The sequence below is a fragment of the Macrotis lagotis genome, chromosome 3 (genome assembly GCF_037893015.1).
Source record: "Macrotis lagotis isolate mMagLag1 chromosome 3, bilby.v1.9.chrom.fasta, whole genome shotgun sequence".
Lineage (NCBI taxonomy): Eukaryota > Metazoa > Chordata > Mammalia > Peramelemorphia > Peramelidae > Macrotis > Macrotis lagotis.
This window is the reverse complement of record NC_133660.1, coordinates 37437601-37461868: the sequence shown is the minus strand read 5'-3', so window position 1 is coordinate 37461868 and position 24268 is coordinate 37437601. Positions and strand designations below refer to the sequence as shown.

At 36.1% G+C, this 24268-nt stretch overlaps 2 protein-coding genes across 2 annotated transcripts in view; one reads left to right on the top strand and one right to left on the bottom strand.

Annotated features, from left to right (window-relative positions):
* Positions 1–24268, bottom strand: part of ART3 (ADP-ribosyltransferase 3 (inactive)) — a 138788-nt gene that overhangs the window by 80516 nt on the left and 34004 nt on the right. The gene's annotated exons all lie outside the window — the stretch shown is intronic.
* LOC141517464 (C-X-C motif chemokine 10-like) lies at positions 5172–8750 on the top strand. The gene is made up of 4 exons (XM_074228472.1): positions 5172–5395; positions 5895–6021; positions 6565–6654; positions 7185–8750. Exons 1-4 carry the CDS (start codon positions 5323–5325, stop codon positions 7240–7242), a joined length of 348 nt encoding a protein of 115 aa, XP_074084573.1. The 5' UTR covers positions 5172–5322; the 3' UTR covers positions 7243–8750.

Below are 24268 nucleotides of genomic sequence, written 5' to 3'. Positions count from 1 at the left end.
TTATTATTCTTTCTTTCTTTTTAAAATTTTTTTATTAAAGATTTTATTTATTTTGAGTTTTACAATTTTCCCCCCAATCTTACTTCCCTCCCCACCCACCCCCGACAGAAAGCAATTTGTCAGTCTTTATTTTGTTTTCATGTTGTACATTGATCCAAATTGAGTGTGATGAGAGAGAAATCATATCCTTAAGGAAGAAACAAAATGTATAAAAGATAACAAGATCAGACAATAAAATATCAGTTTTTTTTCCTAAAGGGAATAGTCCTTGAACTTTGTTCGATCACCATGGTTCTTTATCTGGATACAGATGGTATTCTCCATTGCAGACAGCTGAGAATTGTCCCTGATTGTGGCACTGATGGAATGAGCGAGTCCATCAAGGTTGATCATCACCATTATTATTCTTTTAAGCTCTCCATTCTATGGAGCACTTTCATGATAAAGTAATGCTTTCCTTTTCTTGTTTTCTATTTAAATAAAAGAGGGAATTAAGTATACAACTCTATAAGTTTAGGTCTTGAGAAATCACTAGGAAAGTAAAAATTGTATTTTGCATATCTGATTTTGGTTGTTAAATGTAATACACTTGGATAGTGGGAATAAGTTCATACAAGTTTAGAATTTTACCATTGATTTCTTAACAGATTTTGGCAACTAACCAATGCAAATTAAGATTCCTGTTTTCTTTTATTATAAATTGTCTATTTACAGAATTTCATCTTTTGGAATGATGATGTTAATTAATCTGATTTTCTCGCCCCAACTGATAGAAAACTGCAAAATTGATTTATTGCACAGAGATGGCTCTTGAGCAAGACCAAGCTTATGTAGTTTCATTTTCATATGAAGTGCAAAGCAGAAATAATTATTTCCTGGAAATCTGGAAGCTGTGAAGTACAGATATGATTATACAACTTTGCTTATAAATTGTCACAATTTGGAAATTCCATGAGGTGGAAAGGATACTTTGATTTCTAATAAATCATGCCTATTTCTCTAGCACTCTTTGACATATGCAAAAAATATGGATCTGTGACAAATCAAAATTTGAATTAAAAATCAGACACCCAGTTCATATCCCAATAAGGATCTATTGCACTAAAACAAATGGAGGCTTGATTCCTCAAAAAAACAGATGACAGATCAGTCCAAAATGGATCAAACCTGCCCAAAAGGTTCCTGGTAAAGGAATAACCAACTTCTTCATCATCTTCAACAAGAGACAGTTGTCCAATCCACAAAACAGACTGTGCCATTGTTGAATGACTTGTTTTAAAGGTTTTCTAATTATAAAAATAAAAGTTTTCCTCCCTCTAATTTTTCACCTACTGGTGAAAACAATTTTAGTTCAAAACTTTCAATTCTGCAATCATGAATTAAATATTGACAGAAGGCTGATGTCAGGTATGTAAGAAGAAAAATGGCATAGGGTAGACTCTGGAGTAGTTTTTTATCTTGTTTTAGGGAGTTCAGAGGAAGGGAAATAAAGAATTCATAAAAAAAGTTGATTTTATATAAGGTAGTCTTTCATCTAAAGATATTCAGCCAGAGTGGGTAGACCACCTCCCAAGAGATACCCTTTTGCTTTTTTATTTTTTGACAATTTTCCTTCACATGTCCTATTATAGCACTTAGCACTTTTCTAAGTAGTAATCATCCTCTGTCTTTGTATTTCTGTAAGGTGTTAATCAAGGTTGCTTACCTTACAGGGTGACGATGTATCTCATTCTTTGATTATATCTCAATTATTATCATATATATTAATGTTTGCAAAATTATGACTGCCATAATTTTTTATCCATAAGGATATGTTTGCTATTTTGTATTTACATAGCTGTATCTCTTCTCCTATCAAATGATAATGCTTGCTTAAAAGTATTTCCATAGTCCTGGAATAGAGGGTCTCTGTTCACATGGACTGGATTCAGTCCTGGGGAAGGGTGACCCAAAAGAGAAGGGATCTTACTTTTCTTTCATTCTCTGGCTCATTGCTTCTATCCTGGAATTCTGGGGAAATGCTCTCCACTATGTGTCATTCTCTCCCCCCCCCCCAAAAAAAAGATCAACAGGTTCCATTTGAGAAAGAAAGGCATTTATTGAACTAGGTATTCATAAAAAATATCTAGGACAGCTATGTCACAGAGTCACCAAACTTGAGTTAGATGGGACCTCAGTGGTCATTTTCTCCAACATGGAAGGCCTCCTTACTATGATGTTCCTAGCACATAGTTATTCATCCTGTTTGAAGACCTCCAAGAAGACTTTCCACCACTTGAGGTAACCCATTTCACTTCTGGAGATCATTAGAAGAAGCTCTCAGCAAGTTTTTTCCCCCCTGATATTAAGCTTGTTATCTTCTTAGAAACTTCTACCCTTTGATCCTAGTTCCATCTTTAAGAGCCAGACAGAGGAAGCCTAATCTCTCTCTTCCACATAACATGTCCTCAGATTCTTCAAGGTGGTGCTCAGGTTGTCCCTGAGCCTCTTCTTCTCCAGGCTAAAAAGTTCCCGATTCCGGGAATCACTCTTATTTCCCTCACCACAAAAGAAATACATGAAGACTCCCAAGTGTACAATAACAAACACTTAGAACATGAGACAATAGTCTATCTTCTCTATTATATTCTCTTGGGAGGTTCATGGGACATCTAAACAGAATTTCCTCTTCATCTTGAATCTGTGGAAGTAACTCACAGGGCCCAGATCCTCTAGCCAGATGGGAATGTTCTGGTCTTCCTCAGTAGTTACATAACATCCTCTTGGAACTCAATGGTCATCCTCTTTTTTTTTTTTCAGAAGACCTGGTTTTAAATTCTGGCTTGTATATTCACTACCTGTGAGATAACAGATATATAACTTAAAATTTGAGGGTCTTAAGACAATTATACTTGTTACCCACCTCACAGGATTGTTGTATAAAAAGTATTTCATCAATCCCAATTAGGGATTCGTTGATGGAAGCATTGGGCCCTGTGTGACCAACTCCAGTTCTGGAGACTTCTTGAACTCCAAGGTGATTACAAGGCAGCAAACATCAATCTCTCAGGAAAACTGTCTTTTTCTGTGTTAGGGGAAAGAAATACTACTAGCCCTTCAGTATCAAAGAGGACCACACAAACCAATCAAGGGATGGAGGCCCAAAGCTAAATAAGCAACTGGGGACCTGAGATCCTGCCTCAGGTTCACCTAGCTAAGCACACAGTGAAAGCTATAAAACTACACTAAGACTTCTGGGACATCCCCTGTAAACTGATAGTCCATTCCCATGTGCTTACCAAAGGCTGTCAGGTTATCAAGGGGACAGTAAATAGGAGACAGTTACTAACCTGGCTGTGTTCCTCAAAAGTGCCAGTCCATCTTAACATCCTACTAAGGAGATAGCTATTTCTGGTTTAGACAATAGTAAACTGGAATATTAGCTTCAACACTTCAGTGTTGTTGTGAGGATCAAATGAGAAAAATCATTGTCAAAATATTTTACATCGGGGCTGCTAGGTGGCGCAGTGGATAAAGCACCGGCCCTGGAGTCAGGAGTACCTGGGTTCATATCGGATACTTACTAATTACCTAGCTGTGTGGCCTTGGGCAAGCCACTTAACCCCGTTTGCCTTGCAAAAACCTAAAAAAAAATATTTTACATCTAATGTAAAATGGAACTTATCACCTTCCCAATTTCAAAGTAAAGAGAGGTTTGATTAAAAGGAGACTTTAGTATTTTTAATGTTTTAAAATTTAACATAATTTAAATTTTAAAATGAATTAGAATTTAAATAATTTAAATGTTTTTGTATTTTAAAACAATTAGTTCTTAATTTATGAAAAAGTAAGTTTATTTCTATAGTTTGGTAAATAAAAATGAATATTCAAAATTCACTTGAAGAAATGAAATTCCTTAGATATACATTCTTTTTTTTTTTTAGGTTTTTTTTTGTAAGGCAAACGGGGTTAAGTGGCTTGCCCAAGACCACACAGCTAGGTCATGATTAAGTGTCTGAGACCGGATTTGAACCCAGGTACTCCTGACTCCAGGGCTGATGCTTTATTCACTGCGCTACCTAGCCACCCCTAGATATACATTCTAATGAAAGGATGTACACACATATGAATTCACATATAATCAAGTGAAAATATATTAAAAGCATAACAATCCATAAAAGCACTTGATAAATCTCTGCTCTTTGAGTTTATATTATAAATAGGGATGACTTCCTTGACTAGGTATCAAGACTAAACATGACTAAGGTGTTTAGATTTAGACAAATTTATAATTTGTCAAAGGAAATGTGAAAGTTTGAAATCAAATTTCTAATCCCCTAAGGATCAGCTCAGAACAGTAAAGAACATCAAACAAAACAGATTTAACAACTAAAGAGAGAGCAGCAAGCTCGTATAACCTTTCCAGAAAAGTCCCAGGAGACAAGACCTGAAAACGACAGAACTCTTAGCTCAAGGACCATTAAGAAAAAAGAGAAGAGCTGGCTCTCATATAATTTCAATGTGCAATTTTTTTACTTTTTTTTGGCAAGGCAATGGGGTTAAGTGACTTGCCCAAGGTCACACAGCTAGGCCATTATTAAGAGTCTGAGACTGGATTTGAACTCAGGTCCTCCTGACTCCAGGGCCAGTACTCTATCCACTGTGCTACCTAGCTGCCCCCCATATAATCTCAAGAATCAAAAAGAGCTGGGCTTGTGTTTCAGGGATAGTATTCTCTGACTTTTCCTGATGCTTCCCAGTCTCAAGTAAGGAGTCACCCCTTAACTCAGGTCCATGTGACCCTGTTTGGTAGGACTCCTACATCTATGGTCATATTAGACTAAACTTCTTGGAATGAAAGGACCATGATGTATTTATCTTCCTATCCCCTTCAGGATCTGGCTCAGTGTCTTAGTGCTAATAGGCAATTAATTGAATTAATTAATTAATTTGATTATTTAAATATTTCTTTGGCATTTTTTCAACATATGTAGTTATAAACAACCTAAACATCTGTATACCTTACTTAGCCCAAATTCCTGAGCTAGCTACTGAATCCCCTGAAGCTAGTGAAAAGAAAGAGAAACCTAACATTCTTTGCATTGGAAAAAAATGAGGCAATTCCTAGAAAAGGAAGCAGTACTAAATAAAAATACTTTCAGTCCTTCAATCTGGGACTTCCCCAGGAACAAATCAATGTGCAATTTTTCAAACATTAAGAGGATCAAAGAGAGTGAAGGGAAGAAAGCCTATAAATACTGATTCCTAGCTCCATATCCTCTCAGAAATTCTTTAGCTCTCAGAGCACACTAGGATTAAAGAGGAACATCCAATCTCATCACCATGAAGCAAAGTGCCACTCTCTGTACGGCTCTTCTCCTTTGCTGCCTCTTAATTATTCTACCCAGGATACAAGGTAAGAAGATATAGTGACATTATTATTTTATTTTGAATTTTATTATAGAATTGAACATATATGTTAGCCTGGGTTTGAAATCCTGTAAAGTTTTACTGACTGCTATGGGTGAAAAGGCACAGAGAATAATGTACAAAGCCTCTATGACTTAAATCAATTTGTCAAAGTCCAAGAGAAAAATCTCCCAAAGCAAACTTAATACTTGGAATTGGGCCAACAAACTAAGATTTATTTTGTTATCATTGTTTTTTCTAATCAAACCATCCTGAAATACAATCGTTATGAGAACCTGTAATATTTAAAGAGACTCAAAGTTTAGCGTCTTTGTAACCTGGAGCTTCTGCCCAGACAAATTCAATGTGTATTAGTCTGCACAGAGTAAGTTTGTTCTATGAGTGGTGGTATTCTAAGTAACAGTGTTCCGTTGAAAGTGTCCTCTGACTATTTCTACTGGCACACTAATCAAACTTGTTCTATTCTGTCCATTTCTTCCCCTAAGGTTCCCCACTCTTCAAAAATATACGTTGTCAATGCATCAAGTTTCATGACATTATCCCCCATGTGAAATATTTAGAAAAACTTGAAGTAATTCCTGCAGGTTCTTCATGTGGACGCACTGAGATCATGTGAGTAAAAACCCACCTATTGACTGTGTGTGTATTTTCCCAGGATGATAGTTTTAACCAAACATCAAAAGTTTTTGTCTATTTTGATCTTTTTTTCAGAAGACCTGGTTTTAAATTCTGGCTTGTATATTCGCTACCTGTGAGATAACAGATATATAACTTAAATTTTGAGGTTCTTAAGATAATTATACTTGTTACCTACCTCACAGGATTGTTGTATAAAAAGTATTTCATCAATCAAAAAGTGTTATAAAAATGTAGGCTTTTATTACTGAATGAACCCAGAAAAGATCAATAATAGCCTAGTTTTGACAGTTTTGAGTCTTTTGTAAAACTGGACCTAAACTTTTGACTTAGTGGTTGCAAAGTAAGCTTGCCCTAGGACAACAAAAGGAAATTAATAAGAGATTACTATGAAATTCTCATGTTTTAAATCTTCTCCCCATCTTTATATCAGAGATTCTTTTTTAATCATAAATTATTTTTCACATCTGAAAGATATTCAGTTTTATTAAACTATTCCCTGCGATTTATTCATTGCAGTGTTACATTAAAGAGAACTAAGGAGCAAAGATGTCTGAACCCTGACTCTGTGCACATGAAAAATTTAATTAAATCGATTAAAGTGACAAGGTAAGCTTGCTGTGGTTTGTAGGTGAGGTTTCTCACCAAGAAACAATAAACTCAGAAAGGGAGAACTATGTTTAGGTTTTGCTGTGGGGCATGGAGCCCTGTAATTAAACTACATGTGACTTAGCTTCAATTCTTTAGGGTTATACAAAAGGGATTCTCTTTCCTGTTCTCTTTAGTGAATGGGGTAACACTAAAGGATGATGTCCTGGTTAATTAATGAATGGTTAATTCCATATCCCCCAATGCAATCAGTAATAAAATCAGATTCTGATAATCTGAATGGACTGTAACTCAATAGTGGATGCTTCCATCAGGTTTCATGATCAGGTGGCGAATTTCCCACATCTTGGAAAGACCCAAGGAATGGGTAGATTTAGCAAAGCTTCCACCTATTCTTCTACCCTGGGATTCAATCCCAATGACATTGAGGGAAAAAGTCAAATAATTCACACACACACACACACACACACACACACACACACACACACACACACACACCCTCATCTTAAATTTATACTTCTTGTTTATAGACCCAAAGAAACTTCTAACCAGAAGCAGAGATCACCAGAAAGAAGAACCAGGATGTGACTGAAGATGCCTTTTTTCCTCCATGACTATCCAGCAACGAGATCTGCTGTATAAATTAATATTTAGCTAGTGTTTGAAGTTTACATGTTATTTCATTTGAAATAGCCCAGTGAGGGTGGTGCTATTGTTATTTTTATTATTCAAATGAAGATATTGAGGCAGAGAGAGATTAAGTGACTTGTCCGGGTCACATGGTGAGTACTTGAGGTAAGATTTGAATTCAAATCTTCCTCTCCCAAGTCCAGTACCCTACTCCCTATGCCATTTGATATGTGTGGGCTTAGGTGACTAGCTATAATCACTCGGACAAAATTATCTAAAAAATAATTTGGTTGTCAAATAAGATGAATGGTTCATAATATAGTAGAAAGTGCACTAGATTTCAGACTCAAAGAAAATACCAGTTCTCAGGGTCTGTGTAACCTTGAAAACCTTGGAACTCCCTAGTACTCTGTTTCCTCATTTGTAAAATAATGAACTAAAAACCTCCAAAGCCCTTTCATTTCCAGATCTCTGATCTGAGGCCAGTCAGCTTGCCATTCTTTTCCTGACATCACACTCATAAGCACTGCGATCATTCCCTGTCCTTGCCCCAAACTGGACTCCCTGGCCTCCAATCTGCTTCTGTTGTTAAGCTATTACAATAACTGGATGGCACGGCTTCATTAAAAGGGATGGAGGGCAACATGCTGCTTTTATATAGATAAAAACCCTATCGAGTTATATATTTTTCTATTTTTTTATTTCTGAAATAGACCACATTTTTATTTTTGAACTTAAACATTAAATAATTGGGGATTTCCATATACATGTTAGAACAAAAAATGATCATACATTATTCTGTAATTATCTGCCATATATGGCTTGCTTTTCTTAAATATACAATAAATTCAACAAGTACAAAATAATTTCAGATTAGTTCTGTTTGTCTTGATTCTTTCTCTTGCCTTTTATTTTCATTCCATGGTTCCAAATTCTATTCTTCCCCTGTACTAATAATGAGGGGAAACGTGTATTTTTCAATCCAAAGGTTTCAATGTCACTGTATTCTAATTTCCCTTTTTTCTTTTTTGATTCTCAGTTTACCATTGAGGACAAAAAATAAAACTCATAAAAAATATTCCTATTAAAACAAAACATTCCCACAATGGCTTTGTCTGCATCAGTTCTCTGTCAGGGGCATGCCTCATCAGTGGTCCTCTGGAATCATGGATTAATTTTATTATATTGTTCAGTTTCTTATCTTTGAAAATTGTTTTTCTCTATAATATGGTTACTGTATAAATTATTTTCCTAGTTCTGTCATCTTACTTTATATCACTTCATATAAATATTTCTAAGTTTTTCTGAAGCTGTGTCTTTCATCATTTCTCTAGCACAATACTATTTCATATATTCATATACTATAATTTGATCGGTCATTCCCAAATTTATGGAAACTTTCTTAGTTTCCAGTTCTTTGCTGTAACAAAAAGAGAGCTGCTAAAAATATTTTTTGTATGTCTGGGTTCTTTTCCTCTTCCTTTGGTTTCTTTGGTTCTTCTATTTCTCTTCTAGAGTTCATAGTTTTCCACCTGTCAAACCGTAATGCAGGTGTCCTAAGGCGAGCTCAGGGAGGACAGAAACCTCCCTTGATCTTGATTTTCAGTATGAATACAGACCGTGAAAGCGGGGCCTCACGATCCTTTTGACCTTTGGGGTTTTAAGCAGGAGATGTCAGAAAAGTTACCGCAGGGATAACTGGCTTGTGGCGGGCCAAGCATTCATAGGGAGCACCAGCCCTGGAGTCAGGAGGACCTAGGTTCAAATCCAGCCTCAGACACTTAATAATTACCTAGCTGTGTGGCCTCGGACAAGTCACTTAACCCCATAGCCTTGCAAAAAAACCCCTACAAACCTAAAAAAAATGAATTGGAGAAGGAAATGGCAAAGTACTGCAGTGTCTTTGCCAAGAAAATCCCAGAGTTACAGTCAGAAGACTGAAATAACTGGGTAACAAGTTATTCAATGTCCACTGAATACCAAATACTGATCAAGGCACCAGAACTAAATGCACAAACATCAAAGATTCCTTGTCTTTGAGGATCTTCCATTCTATTGGGGAAACATCATGAACATAGTTAAGTAAATACAAGATAATGATAATGATGTTTGTCCTTCATTCTTGGAAGAAAAAAGTTGAAACTCAAAATCTTATAAAAAAATGAATGCTGATCAAAATGGATACAGGATTTAGACATAAAATGCAATATTATAAGCAAACTAAGAGAACAAGGAATAGTTTACCTGTCAGATCTATGGAAAAGGAAGCAATTTGTGATCAAGGAAGAGATGGAAAACATCATTAAAAACAAACTAGATAATTTTTTTTTTTAGTCTTTGTAAGGCAAATGGGGTTAAGTGGCTTGCCAGAGGCCACACAGTTAGGTAATTATTAAGTGTCTGAAACTGGATTTGAACCCAGGTACTCCTGACTCCAGGGCCATGCTCTATCCACTGTGCCACCTAGCTGCCCCCAAAACTAGATAATTTTGATTACATTAAATTAAAAGCTTTTGCAAGGACAAAACCACTGTAATCAAGATCAAAAGAAATGTAAACTGGGAAAATTTTTACAACTAGTATTTCTGACAAAGGACTCATTCTCAGAGAACTGAGTCAAATTTTAAAAAAAAACAAGCCCTTCCCCAATTGACAAATGGTCAAAGGATATACAGAGACAATTTACAGATGAGGAAATCAAAGCAATCCATAGTCATTGAAAATTTGCTTTAAATCACTACTTATTAGAGAAATGCAAATTAAAACATCTCTGAGATACCACCTCACACCTCTCAGACTGGCCAATATGACCAGAAAAGACAATGATCAATGTTGGAAGGGATGTGGGAAATCTGGGACACTATTACACTGTTGGTGGAGTTGTGAACTCATCCAAGCCTTTCTAGAGAGAAATTTGGAATTACACCCAAAGGGCAACAAAAATGTGCATATCCTTTGATCCAGCAATACCTCTATTGGGTCTATACCCTGAAGAGATGATGAAAAAGGGTAAAAACATCACTTGTACAAAAATACTCATAGCAGCCCTGTTTGTGGTGGCAAAGAATTGGAAATCAAGTAAACATACTTCAACTGGGGGATGGCTTAGCAAACTGTGGTATATGTATGTCATGGAACACTATTGTTCTATTAGAAACCGGGGTGGGGGGGCAGCTAGGTGGCACAGTGGATAGAGCACCGGCCCTGTAGTCAGGATACCTGGGTTCAAATCCAGCCTCAGACACTTAATAATTACCTACCTGTGTGGCCTCGGGCAAGCCACTTAACCCCATTGCCTTGCAAAAAAATCTAAAAAAAACAAAAGAAACCAGGAAGGAAGGGAATCCAGGGAAGCCTGCAAGGACTTGCATGAACTGATGCTGAGCAAGATGAGCAAAACCAGAAAAACATTGTACACCCTAGCAGCAACTAACAGACTGCCTTCTGTGGGGGGTGGGGGGAAGGAAGTGAGATTAGGGGAAAAATTGTAAAATTCAAAATAAATAAAATTTTTCTTTTATTAAAAAAAAGAAAAGAAAAAATGACCCTTGAGACTTGTCAACTAACTGTTCTACAGATTTAAGAACCCTGGATAAATAAATAAAGTTCTGTCCCACAAAGTCTTTGACAGTATCAAATGGTTCAATATTAGAAATGGATATGGTTTTATCAGTGCAAATAATATTAAAGAAAGTTCATTATCAAAAAAAAAAACCAAAAGCAAATGCTGAGTTCACCAGTCTTCTCTGACCTGTGGCCCAGCCAATGTTGTGTGGCTGTTCTTTCTTCTCTCTCTCTCTCTCTCTCTCTCTCTCTCTCTCTCTCTCTCTCTCCCTCCCTCCCTCCCTCCCTCTCTCTCCCTCCCTCCCCCTATCCCTTCCTATGTCTTTTAACCTGTTTTAATAAAATTTTGGGGGCGGCTAGGTAACGCAGTGGATAAAGCACCGGCCCTGGAGTCAGGAGTACCTGGGTTCAAATCTGATTTCAGACACTTACTAATTACCTAGCTGGGTGGCCTTGGGCAAACCACAATCCCATTTGCCTTGCAAAAATCTAAAAAAAATAAATAAAATAAATTTTTGTTTTATTTCCACCCTTGCTTTCCCAGGTCTGAATAATGATTCCTCATAGGCAGAATCAAACTCAAGTAGCCAGCAGCTACATAATGGCAAGCCATCCAGAAGTCTCTGCCCAGACTTGGGAAACTGGATCAAGCTCCATAGAGAGAAACACATCCCCTTTTATTTTAGATCCTAGATTTTTAGAAAAGTTGAAAATTATTAGACCTCTAGCCCTCCTTCTGTGTTTTCCTTTTTTGGGAAAATAGAAAAAGTTTGGGTTTTGTGGGGAGTCAACTAAACTGATCCCATGTGGTGTTTCACAGAAGCCTTGGTGGGGGCCTGCCCTGTTTTCAGATTGATGGGAGAAAAGGCAGTTCTGAGGTGTCTTTGGTTTAATTCTGTGAGGAAAGAGGGTGTAGTTGATCTTCACAGGGCGGAGGCTACCTTTGAAATCCATTACACAGGGGAATGTCCAGAGCCAATCATAGAACTGGGAGTGTTCTCCTAATCTCATTCCAAAGGTGACAAACCCAAGATTAGAAGAAACTAGTCCTTAACCATTCAAGAGTGACTTAGAGATCTTGACCTAATGCAACTGAGTTTGTACAATTAGATGACTGAAAAGTATCCCACACACCCCTGTGATGATTGGAGTTCACCAACATAACATGTTTCACATGATGTGGGGGGGAATCATATTAGGGACATGTCATGGGATGGGCAGACCTCTTAGACTGTAACTCAAATTCTGAGAGCCTATGAAAATCCAAGTGGGAGGGGAAAGAGTTTCAAAAGATTATATAATACCTGATGGAATTATCCCACCTTATGCCTCATGCTGAGTGAGGTGCCCATGTCCTGTAAGATTGTGAATAAAGTGTTCAATTTTCTCTCACTCCAGCAGATTTCTTTCATTTATAGATACCACTGTGGAGTGAGGGTTGTTAAGGAAAGAACTTCTGTGTATGTCCAGTTGACATGTTTGCCTACCTATAAATTGATGGAAAATTAAAATGTGGGGAGGAAACTTGCTGTGTACTTGCTCCTTGGAAGGAATTAGATTTGACAAAAGCATAACACTTGAGCTCCTAGAAATTTTCTTTGGGTGGAACTCTCTTACTTTCTTTCTCTCTTTCTCTTTGAAATCTCTCTCATTCTCTGCTGCCCTCACCCTCTGCAGGGATGGGGGAAAAATCTTGCTTTTTAGAATTTTGAAATTCAAACCTATGTCTCAGATGAAATGCATGCTTGGCTTCAGGAAGGGTAAGACCTCCAAAGCTTGTTTTAGAAAATAGGGGCCGTACATGCCTTCTTCTTGGTTTGGGGGGGGAGGGGTTGGGCAAAGATCATGTTTTCAATTCAAGTCCCATTTTCTAAAGACATTAGGGGAAATGGGTAGATTGTTTGGGAAGCCTCGGGGTTAATTCATTAAGGAAAAAAGGGGAAGATAACTTTTTTCTGGGACTAGGAAATTAAGATTTCATTTTTGTTTTTAGGTTTTTGCAAGGCAAATGGGGTTAAGTGGCTTGCCCAAGGCCACACAGCTAGGTAATTATTATGTCTGAGGCCAGATTTGAACTAGGTCCTCCTGACTCCAGGGTTGGTGCTCTATCCACTGTACCACCTAGCCACCTCTAATTTCATCTTTTAATTAAGCCTGTGCTAATAACTAATATCTCTGTAATAGAGTAACTGGATTTGAACTTTATAAAGTTACTTAGGAATGTATTCAATTTTAACTTTTGGTTGGCTATTTCAAAATCTTAATGAATATATAAGAGGTACCTCAAGAAATTCTGATTGATAATAAAATTATTTTCTGACTGGTCTTAATTGACACATTAAAAAATATAATATAAATATATGTGTGTACGTGTATATTTAAACATCAATGGGATGTTTTCACACCTCTCTACTGGCCTGGAGAGGTGGGGAAATGTTTCTATATTTTGAGATCTGGTACCGACCAGGGTATCAATCTCACCTCTAAACTCGTGTGTGTGTGTGTGTGTGTGTGTGTGTGTGTGTGTGTGTGTAATCCAGATCTGAAATAGTTAAAGTTACTTCAGTTAAATGTTACTCCTTTTGGTTTGGGTTTTGAATTTAATTGCTTGAAAGGGTCTAATTTTAAGTAATTTATGAAGTGGGGATCTGAGCCTTATACCATTTGAAAGTTTAAGTGGCAGTTTGTGAAATGATCTCGTCTGTGAGCTAAGTTTTTGTTAACCTAATATTGACTGAAGGCTGTATTCAACTTAGGTTAATTGAGACTTTAAGGTTTAAGGTAGAATCCCAGCCCTCAAGAGGCTCTGAAAAGAGGGCAGGAAGGCTTTTGATAGGAAAAGATCACCACCTTGTGTTTAAAGAAAAAAGAGCTATCTGAGAGTAATTGAGTCACCTAAGTTTTGTAACAGGTCTTGAGAATTTGTGTTTGTTATTAAGAAGGAAAATATAATTGGGATAAATTGTATGTCAAGTAAATTGGGAATATTAAATCATATATAATTTACTGATTTCTGTTGGGAAAGAGATATTGTACTAAATTTTATAGTCTGATCTGTTTTGATATTAAATTGATATACATTATCAACAATCTCACAAGGTCTTTTGTTGGTAAAGGAAGAAAGTTTGCTATCTTTGTCTCATCATCTATCATCATGTGTTTATGAAAGAGAATATCTATGTACATGTATTTATCAGTTATGTGATATTCTTTTGTAACTTCAAAGAAATTTATATTTAACAGTGTTTGATTCTCTTGGAACATGTAAGCTATTTGAATACTGTAATATTAAAGCCTGGAATTAACATGTGATTGCTTTGAAGCGGGAGTAAGGGAAATATTACAAATTATGACCCCCTTCTGGGATACATCTGTGGATTCATGCATAGTAACTCATGTCATTAATTGACTTGAATGCCTGGTTGTTTTATTATCATTTTATTGCATTGGAATCAATAATACGTAAGGAATGTAAAGTTACCTAAGATGGTCTAAAGTTTTTAAACAATTCTGAAAGTAATAATTTGTATTTGGTATTTATTTTTAAGGCAAGGCAAGGCAATGGGGTTAAGTGGCTTGCCCAAGGCCACACAGCTAGGTAATTATTAAGTGTCTGAGGCTGGATTTGAACTCAGGTCCTCCTGACTCCAGGGCCAGTGCTCTATCTATTGCTCCACCTAGCTGCCCCAATAATTTGTATTTTTAAAGATCGCTAGTAGTTAAAAGTTTATGTATAAAAGTTTATAGCTAGTTACATGTAAACTGGGACTAAACTGTGGTTATTCACTTTGAGGGAAAAGTACCTATGTAACCAGAGGAAGATAAAATAATGATGATGATTTGAAATTTCTCTGTGGCAATCTCTAGTCAATTGTTATGTGAGAAATATGGAGATGATGAGCAACCTCCTAGCCAGAAGGAAATATTTAGTTATTTTAAACATAGTTTAATAATTAAATGGGTTCATTGCAAAAAGTTGATTTTATTTAAAAATATATATATATGACAGGCTTGTTGTTTTTACATCTCAAAATCTGTTTATTGCATTTCATTTACAGCACCATCCTTAGGTACATGAGCAACAATTAAATCATGATTTTTTTCCCCTTGTTCTCTTATACCAAATTACAGCCTGGCACACTCTTGGTTCCCCTTAGTGCTCAAACCACCTGAAGTTCTGGTTATAGGTAATTGCTATATTACAATGTATTGATAATTGGTCTGCCTGACATCAGGTATGATAAAATAGAAAGACATTATGCCAATGAAGCCATTTAGCCTTATGGGGTTTGATGTTAAATGCTGCAGATGGAGTAAGTGACTTTTTAAACAATGACCCCAACCTCAACTGGGGTAGGATTCTCTTAAAAGTTCCCTCACCTGGCTCATCATTGAAAAGGATTCTCTCTGTATGACTTCAGAAGAGAACATATCCTCGTGTCCCTCTCTGCTCTGTAATAGCAAATTGCCATGATCATTCCAGGTGCATCATAATTAGGTATGAGAGTAAGCCAGTGGATCAGGAGAATGCCTATTGACATATTTAACAGCTTTAAAGGAGGGATCCATTCTTCAACTAGAATTTTTGGTCACTCTAAACATGGCCAAAGCTAAAATAGAAAATTTTGTTGCAAATTACTTCTTGAACAGGTGCAGTTTTTAAAATGCCTTTTCAGTACATTTGTCTATACTATCTTTGAGCTTTTGTTTACAACTTATGTGGAATCCATCAATGAATCTGTGGTGTATTGGAACCCAGGTTCTTATAAAAAAGATATTTTGATACAGGTTTAGGATCATAAAGTATAATTCTTGCCCCTTATAGACCTTCTATTTTTCCTAATTATTGGCCCTCTGTTAAATAGCCTTTTCTGTTATAATATCTCTGGTTTTTGCTTACTTAATTTTTTTCCCTTGAGTTTTGTTTCTCTTAGCTGTGTAGCTCCTGCCTCTCTGCAGGATACCAACTAGCTGTGCTAGCCATACATCATTCTCTGTTCCGCCTTAATGAAACCCTGACTGAAATACATTCATCTCCAAATGCACTCTGAAAGGCCCAGAAGAATCTGGGTTCTGAATAATTTTGAGGGGGGAATGGTGCAGGGGAAAGAGGAAAAGAATCATGAATGTAGAAATTGGGTGGGGATGTAAATTGACTACCACCTACTCTTGAGATTTAAATTGGCTAGAAGTAGAGAATTATAACTGCAACCAAGGTCAAAAAAGTATAGTAAATTGGGAAACAATTTTTACAACTAGTATTTCTGACAAAGGACTCATTTCTAAAATATACAGAGAACTGAATCAAATATAAATAAAAAAACAAGCCATTCCTTAACTGACAAATGATCAAAGGATATGCAAAGGCAATTTACAGATGAGAAAATTAAAGCAATCCATAGTCATATGAAAAATTGCTCTAAATCACTATTTTTTTAGAGAAATGCACATTAAAGCACCTCTGAGGTACCCCCTCATACCTCTCAGACTGGCCATTATGACCAGAAAGGACAATGATCGATGTTGGAAGGGATGTGGGAAATCTGGGACACTAATACATTGTTGGTGGAGCTGTGAACTCATTCAACCTTTTTGGAGAGCAATTTGGAATTATGCCCAAAGGGCAACAAAAATATGCATACCCTTTGAACCAACAGTACTACTACTGGGTCTATATCTTGAAAAGATCATGACAAAGGGTTAAAAACATCACTTGTACAAAAATATTCATAGCATCCCTGCTTGTGGTGTCAAAGAATTAGAAATTGAGTGAATGTTCTTCAATTGGACAATGGCTTAATAAACTGTGGTATATATATATATATGTATATATATATATATGTCATGGAACACTATTGTTCTATTAGAAGCCAGGAAGGATGGGAATTCAGGGAAGCCTGAAGGATTTGCATGAACTGATGCTGAGTGAGATGAGCATAACCAGAACATTGTACACCCTAACAGCAACATAGGGGTGATGATCAACCTTAACGGATTTGCTCATTCCATCAGTGCAACAATCAGGGACAATTTAAGGCTATCTGTGATGGAGAATACCATCTGTATCCAGAGAAAGAATTGTGGAATTTGAACAAAGACCAAAGACTATTACTTTTAATTTTTAAAAAATTGTTACCTTATTATGTAATTTTGTTATCTCTTATACTTTATTTTTCTTCCTTAAGGATATGATTTCTCTCTCGTAGTATTCAATTTAGATCAATGTATACCATGGAAACAATGTAAAGACTGGCAAATTGCCTTCTGTGGGGGGTGGGGGAAGGAAGCCAGATTAGAGGAACAATTGTAAAATTCAAAATAAATAAATTTAAAAGTAAAAAGAAAAAAAGAAACAATTTGTAATCTCAAATTGGGTGGAAAGCCCCATTACCATTGATTTATTGCTTAATGTAAAATTTGTATCCTGATCTCCTTAGACTTTACCCTCTACCTAATTCCAGGGCCAGTATAGGAGAAGGGAGCTCACCTTTTGCCCTCTGGATGAGAGGCAAGACATAAAAACCCGGGTTGAACTCCAGCTCAGGGCTGCCAGTCTTCCCTAATGTGTGGCCCAGGCAACGCTGCTTGACTGTTCTTTTATCTCTCTCTATCTCTCTCTACCTATCCTTTCCTATGTCTTATAACCTTTTTAATAAATTTTTGTTTTCTTTCCAAAAAAAAAAACCAAATGCTAAAAGCTATCTTTACATGTAATTAGAAAAAAAAATAAAATTTTAATTATTTGCCAAAAGATTCTATTTAATGCATAGGTCTTTTAATTCATAGTCAAGCAAAATAAATTAACTTAATGATTATAAATATTTATATATATGCATAAATAATACACCTATATATGTCTAGTTTTATACCTTGAATCTGTCATATCTCTGTAACCAATGACATTGTTAACACTGATCCCCTGGAATGATGCATGATCATTGTGCTAATCATAGTTCTAATAACTTTCAAAATTGTTTATTTTTGCAGTGAATTTATTGTACAAATTATACTCCTGGTTTTGATTTCATTTTTTATAATTAATCATTTTCAGATTCTGATGCTATTGTATAAATTTTTTTCCTGATTCTGCTAACTTCACTGCATCAATTCATGTCTTTCTTTGAATTTTTGAAATTATCTGTTTCTTATAATATTCCATCACATTCAGATACCACAACTTATTCAACCTTTCCTCGTTTGTTGAATATCCTCTTAGTTTCCTTTTGTTGCTTTTTTGTAGAAAGAGCTATTTTAAATATTTTTGTATATATAGAATCTTTCTCTGTTAAAATCACTTTTGAGAATAGGCCTTGCAGTGGTAAGATTGGGACAAAAATATATGCATTATTTAATTTTTTGTGTACAATTCCAAAGTGTTTTCCAGGATTCTTTGTATTTATTCATAAGATCAACATAGTGCATCAATGTGCCTGTTTTCTCATAGACCCTCCAATTTATTATTTTCCTTTTTTTTTTTGACATTTCCCCCTCTCACATCCTCTAGGTGTCACAATTGTTTTAACTTGAATTTCTCTAATTAATATTGATTTGGAACATCTTTTATATAGCGCTGCATTGCCTGGGGTTCTTCCCTTGAGAACTTTCTGCTCATATTCTTTGTCTGTTTATCAACTGAGGGATGAATTATTTTCTTATAAATTTGAATTAGCTTTTACATCTTGATCTTTTTCCTTAATTAAGAAAAACAGTTAAGCATCCCTTTTAATCTTAGCTGTGATTGATGTTTGAATAAAATCTTTTAATTTTATGTAATCACAAATATCCCCATAGTCTTCTAAGATATACCCTTTTCCTTGTTGGGACATGAACTTTTCTCCTATCATAAATCTGATATGTGATTTTTTCCCCATGTTTCTTTAATTTATGATGTAATTTTATATATAGGTTTTGTTTCCATTCAGAATTATGTGGGGGTTTTTTTGCATAAGACATTTTATTGATCTAAATCTAATTTTTTCAATGTTTCTTCAATTTTTCCAACACATTTTGGCAAAGTCTCAGTAGCCTGTCTCTGGGTTTAACCATGTATTAGGGTATTAGATAAATGTGTGTTGTGTAATTACTCTGTTCCATTGATCAATCTCACTATTTTTTAATCAGCACCAATTGTTACTGCTTTGCAGTATAGTTTGAGATCTGGCACTGCTATATTCCCTTCATAATCATTTCTTTTCATTTTTTTCTTGAGATTCTTAACATTTTTTTCTTCCATAAGAATTTCATATTTTTTTCTCAATTTATAAAGAAATCTTGGGGCAGCTAGATTGTACAGTTGGTAAAGCACTGGTCCTGGAGACAGGAGGACATGAGTTCAAATTTGAACTCAGACACTTAATAATTGCCTACTGTGTGACCTTGGGCAAGTCACTCTTAACCCCATTGCCTTAAATAAATTTTTTAAAAAAAAAATCTTTTGGTACTTTGAATGGCATGACTGAATTAAATCCTTTCATTTAGGTTTTATTGGAGCTTTTAATGCATTAATTCTTTGTACCCATAGACAAATTTTCTTCCAATTCTTTAGATCTATCATTATTTCTATAAACAGCTGTCTGCAATTGCATTTATAAAGCTGTATATGCAATTTGGAAAGGTAGATTCCCAGGTATTTTACATATTCCATAGTAATTTTAAATGGAATTTTCCTTACTTGCTTTTCTATCCTTCAAGTTTGCTAAAGTTATTAATTATTCCAATTAACTTTATGGTCCTTTAAGGACAACATATTATGTGCAAAAAGTAATAATTTTATTTCTTTTTTGCCTGCAGTTATTCCCTCAATTTCTTTTTACTGTTTTATGGCCATAGTAAGTATTCCTAGTACTCTAGAAGTATTAACAAACAGAAATATTAACAATGGACATCTTTGTTTTGCTACTAAATTTATTGGAAAGTATTTGTTATAAATAATAGTAGTTAGCTACTGATTTTAGACACACTATTTTTTCTGAAAAATTTATTTAAGGCAATGGGGTTAAGTGACTTGCCCAAGGTCGCACAACTAGGTAATTATTAAATGTCTGAGGTCAGACTTGAACTCAGGTCCTCCTGACTCCAGGGCTGGTGCTTAGACATACTATTTTTAATTCTAAGGAAAATTCCATTTATTCCCAAGATTTCCAGTGTTTTTTCAAATAAAAATAGGTGTTGTATTCTATAACTTTTCTATATTAATATAAACATGTGGTTTTTGATACCTATTAATAATATGATTAAGGTTATTCCTGGTATAAATCCAATTGTATATCATTTTGTGAGAATTAGTTCTATTCTCTTACTAACATTTTAGTTAAAATTTTTGCATCTGTGTTCATTAGTCATATTTACCTGTAGTTCTCTTCTACTGCTTTAAGTTTCCCTGGCTTATGGTTTTGTTTAATTAATCAAAACCATCTGTATCATAGAAGTAATTTGTTAGGATCCCCTTTTTTGCTATTTCATCAAATAATCCTCATAATTTTGAAATTAGAAATAGAATTCACTTGTGAATCCATTGGCTCCTAAAGTACTTTTCTTTGAAAAGTTAATTTATGCATTGTTTTTCTTCCTCTGAAATTGACTTGCTTAAATTCTCTATTTCTTATTCTTTTAATTTGAATATTTTGTTTGTATAAATATACATCTATTTCATTTAAGTTCTTGGCTTTGTTGGTTTACATCTGGGCAAAGTAATTTCTAATAAAATCTTTTATTTCTCCTTCATTTTTGTGAATGTTCTGTTTTTTTTCATTTCTGATAGTGGCAGTTTGGTTTTCCTCTTCCTTCTAGTCAAATCAATAAATTGTTTGTTAAGTTTGGGCTGTTAAAAAAATCAAATAACTTCTAATCTTATTTCTTTTTTCTATTTTTTTGTTAATTCCTTATTTTTCAGGATTTCTCTTTTGGCATGTAATTGAGATTTTTTTTTTAGATTTTTTTCAAGGCAATGGGGTTAAGTGATTTGCCCAAGGCCACACAGCTAGGTAATTATTAAGTGTTTGAGGTCGGATTTGAACCCACTACTCCTGACTCCAAGGCCGGTGCTCTATCCACTGCGCCACCTAGCCAGCCAACCCTGAGATTTTTTGAAAGTTAATAATTTTCTAACATTTTTTGTTGTTTTCCCAAATCTTAAATTTTTCCCCTAAGGAATACTTGACTACATCTCCCAAATTTTTGAATATTATTTTACTATTGTCTTATTTAATGAAATCTATAAATTTTACAATTAATCTCTAAGGATTTCTTTGCAATTTAAATATTTTGCTTACTGGTTTTTACTTTTTATTTTATTTTATTTTTGGTGAGGAAATTGGGGTTAAATGATTTGCCCAAGAGTAATGCAGGTAGTGTCAAGTGTCTGAAGGTATATTTGAACTCAAGTTCTCCTGACCTGAAAGGGTTACAACATGCAAAATAAATAGAAGAAAGCACTGAAATCTAGGAGGATCAAGAAAGATTTCAAGTATTACTTGAGCTGAGCTTTGAAGGAAACAAGAAATTCAAGGTATTAGAAATGAAAAGACAATTCCAGGTAATGGGAAGAGCCAATGCAAGGGCACTAGGAGATAGAATTTTAGGTGTATGAAGTAACAGGACAAGATGGTGACAGAAGAGCCACTCTTAGGTGTTCTCTCTCTATAATATTTCAAAACTCATAAAATTATGACTCTAAGTAAATTTTTGAGAGACAGAACCCACAGAAAGATCCAGTGAGGCAGTTCTCTAGCCCAAGGTAACCTGGAAAATAGTGGAAATGTTCCGCTCCAAGGGTTTAGAAGGGCAGCCTGCCAGAGTGAAGGAATTTCAGCCTCCTGGAGGTAGCCTTAGGGCACCTGGGAGCCACAGCTCACAGCAGCAGAAGCAGTTTTCTGACCAACACCATGAGGAGCACCGGGTACAACTTGGAAGATCAGCAGGGGTATCTCTACCAGAGCGAGTACATGAAGCCCAGCCCTCAGGGCACTCAGCAAGCAGTGGTGGTGGTGGCAGCCCAGATCCAGGAAATGGAAGCAAGCAGAGCCAGTAAGCAGGAGCCCCCAGGCAACTGAGCCTTGAATGCTCAGCCTACCAAAGGTAGGAGAGAGACTTCCAAGGTCTGTCCACTGTCCCTGGAACAGGATTCTGGGGCTCTGACCACATTCAGATCCTGATCACAGTCTAGGTCCCCCATGGAACAGCAGCACCCCCCACCTCAGCCCCATGGCAGAAGGGTGCACTTGTGGTCATTCACAGATCAGGAGGGAAGACAGAGCTTCACACACTGAGATCCTTGTGGGAGGGTGTCCCAATAATACTCCAAAGCTCAGGAAGCATCCCCAAACCAGGCATAGGCTATAGAAATGAATAAACAGAGAAAAAAGAGGAACACCATTGAGAAATACATTGTCTATGATCTCAAGAAGGATCAAAATACTCAATTTGAAGATGAGGAAGTACAAGCTCCTGCATCTAAAGACTCCAAGAAAAATGGAAATTGGGCTCAGGTTATGACAGAGCTCAAAAAAGACTTTGAAAATCAAGTGAGGGAGATAGAAGAAAAATTGGAAAAAGGAATGAGAGAGATGCAGGAAAAACATGAAAAAGAAGTCAGCAGCTTAGTCAACGAGATCCCAAAAATGCTGAAGAAAATAACATGTTAAAACCAGCATAAGTCAAATGGATACAACAGTTCAAAAAGTTATTGAGGAGAAAAATGCTTTAAAAAGCAGAATTGGCCAGATGGAAAAGGAGATAAGAAAGCTCTCTGAGGAAAACAAATCCTTCAGATGTAAAATGGATCTGAGGGAAGCTGCTGACTTTATGGGAAATCAACATACAATACTTCAAAACCAAAAGAATGAAAAATTAGAAGAAAATGTGAAACATCTCATTGAAAAAACAACTGATCTGGAAAAGAGATTCAGGAAAGATAACTTAAAAATTATTGGGATTATGGGGCAGCTAGGTGGCACAGTGGATAAAGCACTGGCCCTGGAGTCAGGAGTACCTGGGTTCAAATCCAGTCTCAGACACTTAATACTTAGCTGTGTGGCCTTGGGCAAGCCGCTTAACCCCATTTGCCTTCAAAAACCAAAAAAAAATTATTGAGATACCTGAAAGTCATGATTAGGAAAAGAGCCTTGACCTCATTTTAAAAGAATTCCTACAGGAAAATTGTCCAGATATCCTAGAAGCAGAGGGCAAAATAGAAAGTGAGAGAATCCACCAATCTCCCCTGGAAAGAGATCCAAAAAAACCAACCCCCCAGGAATATTATAGCCAAGCTCTAGAACTCCCAAGTCAAAGAGAAAATATTACAAGCATCCAGAAGGAAACAATTCAAATATCGTAGAGCTGCAGTCAGGCTCACACAGGACTTAGCAACAACTACATTAAAAGCTCGTAGGGCTTGGAATATAATATTCCAGAAGGCAAGAGAGTTTGGAATGTAACTGAGAATAAATTACCCAGCAAAACTGAACATCATCTTCCAGGGGAAAAAAAAAGATGGACTTTCAATGAACCAGGGGAATTTTAAATGTTCCTGTTAAAATGGCCAGAGCTGAACAGAAAGTTTGATCTTCAAATACAGGATTAAGGTGAAGCATAGAGAGTGGAGAAGGGTAAAATATGAGGGACTTGATGATGATGAACTGCATGTATTCCTGCATAGAAAAACATATGAAACTTCTCATTTAATATAGCAGGTAGAAAAAGCTTTTATAGATGAAGCACAGGAGAGAGCTGAATTTGAAAATGTTATATATTGTAAAAATGGAGTCAATGGCTAAAAGGGAAATGTAACTGGAGTAAGACAAAGGAGAGATGGAGTAGGCTATTTCATATAATAAGTTTTTAAAATTGCAATGAACTATTACAATGATATGGAGGGGGGGAAGGTGAAGGGGAATGAGGGAACCTTTGCTCTCATCAGAGGTGGCTCAGAGAGGAAACAGCATATATATATATATATATATATATATATATATATATATATTCAATGGGGTATAGACATGTAGAATAAGAAGTAGAAAAGGGGGACAGGGGGAAGGGGGTGGGATGTGAGTGATGGAGGAGAGGGTGGACAATAGGGGAGAGTGGTCAGATATGACACATTTTCTTTTTTTTACTTCTTGCAAGAGGCTGGGATGGGATGGTCTGTCCAGGACCACAGGGCTGGGTGGTTGCCGGGTATCAGGGGTGGTATGCGGGATTGAGGCCTCTTGGTCCCAGGGCCAGTGATCAGTCTACTGTGCCACTCGGCTACCCTACAGCACATTTAAGAAGAGGGACAGAGTGAAAGGAGAGAGAAAATATAGTGTATGGTAATGGGGAAGTACAAATGGAGGGAGCTGTGATCAGCAATGGCAACAGTGGAAAAATATGGAAGTAGCTTTTGTGATGAACTTAGCAACAGAGCTGGTGGTGTTGGAACACA

Coding starts and splice junctions, on each gene's coding strand:
- LOC141517464 (XM_074228472.1), top strand. CDS start 5,323: ATGAAGCAAAGTGCCACTCTCTGTACGGCTCTTCTCCTTTGCTGCCTC. Junction 6,022..6,564: donor TGTGGACGCACTGAGATCAT/GTGAGTAAAAAC, acceptor TATTCATTGCAG/TGTTACATTAAAGAGAACTA. Junction 6,655..7,184: donor AAATCGATTAAAGTGACAAG/GTAAGCTTGCTG, acceptor TCTTGTTTATAG/ACCCAAAGAAACTTCTAACC.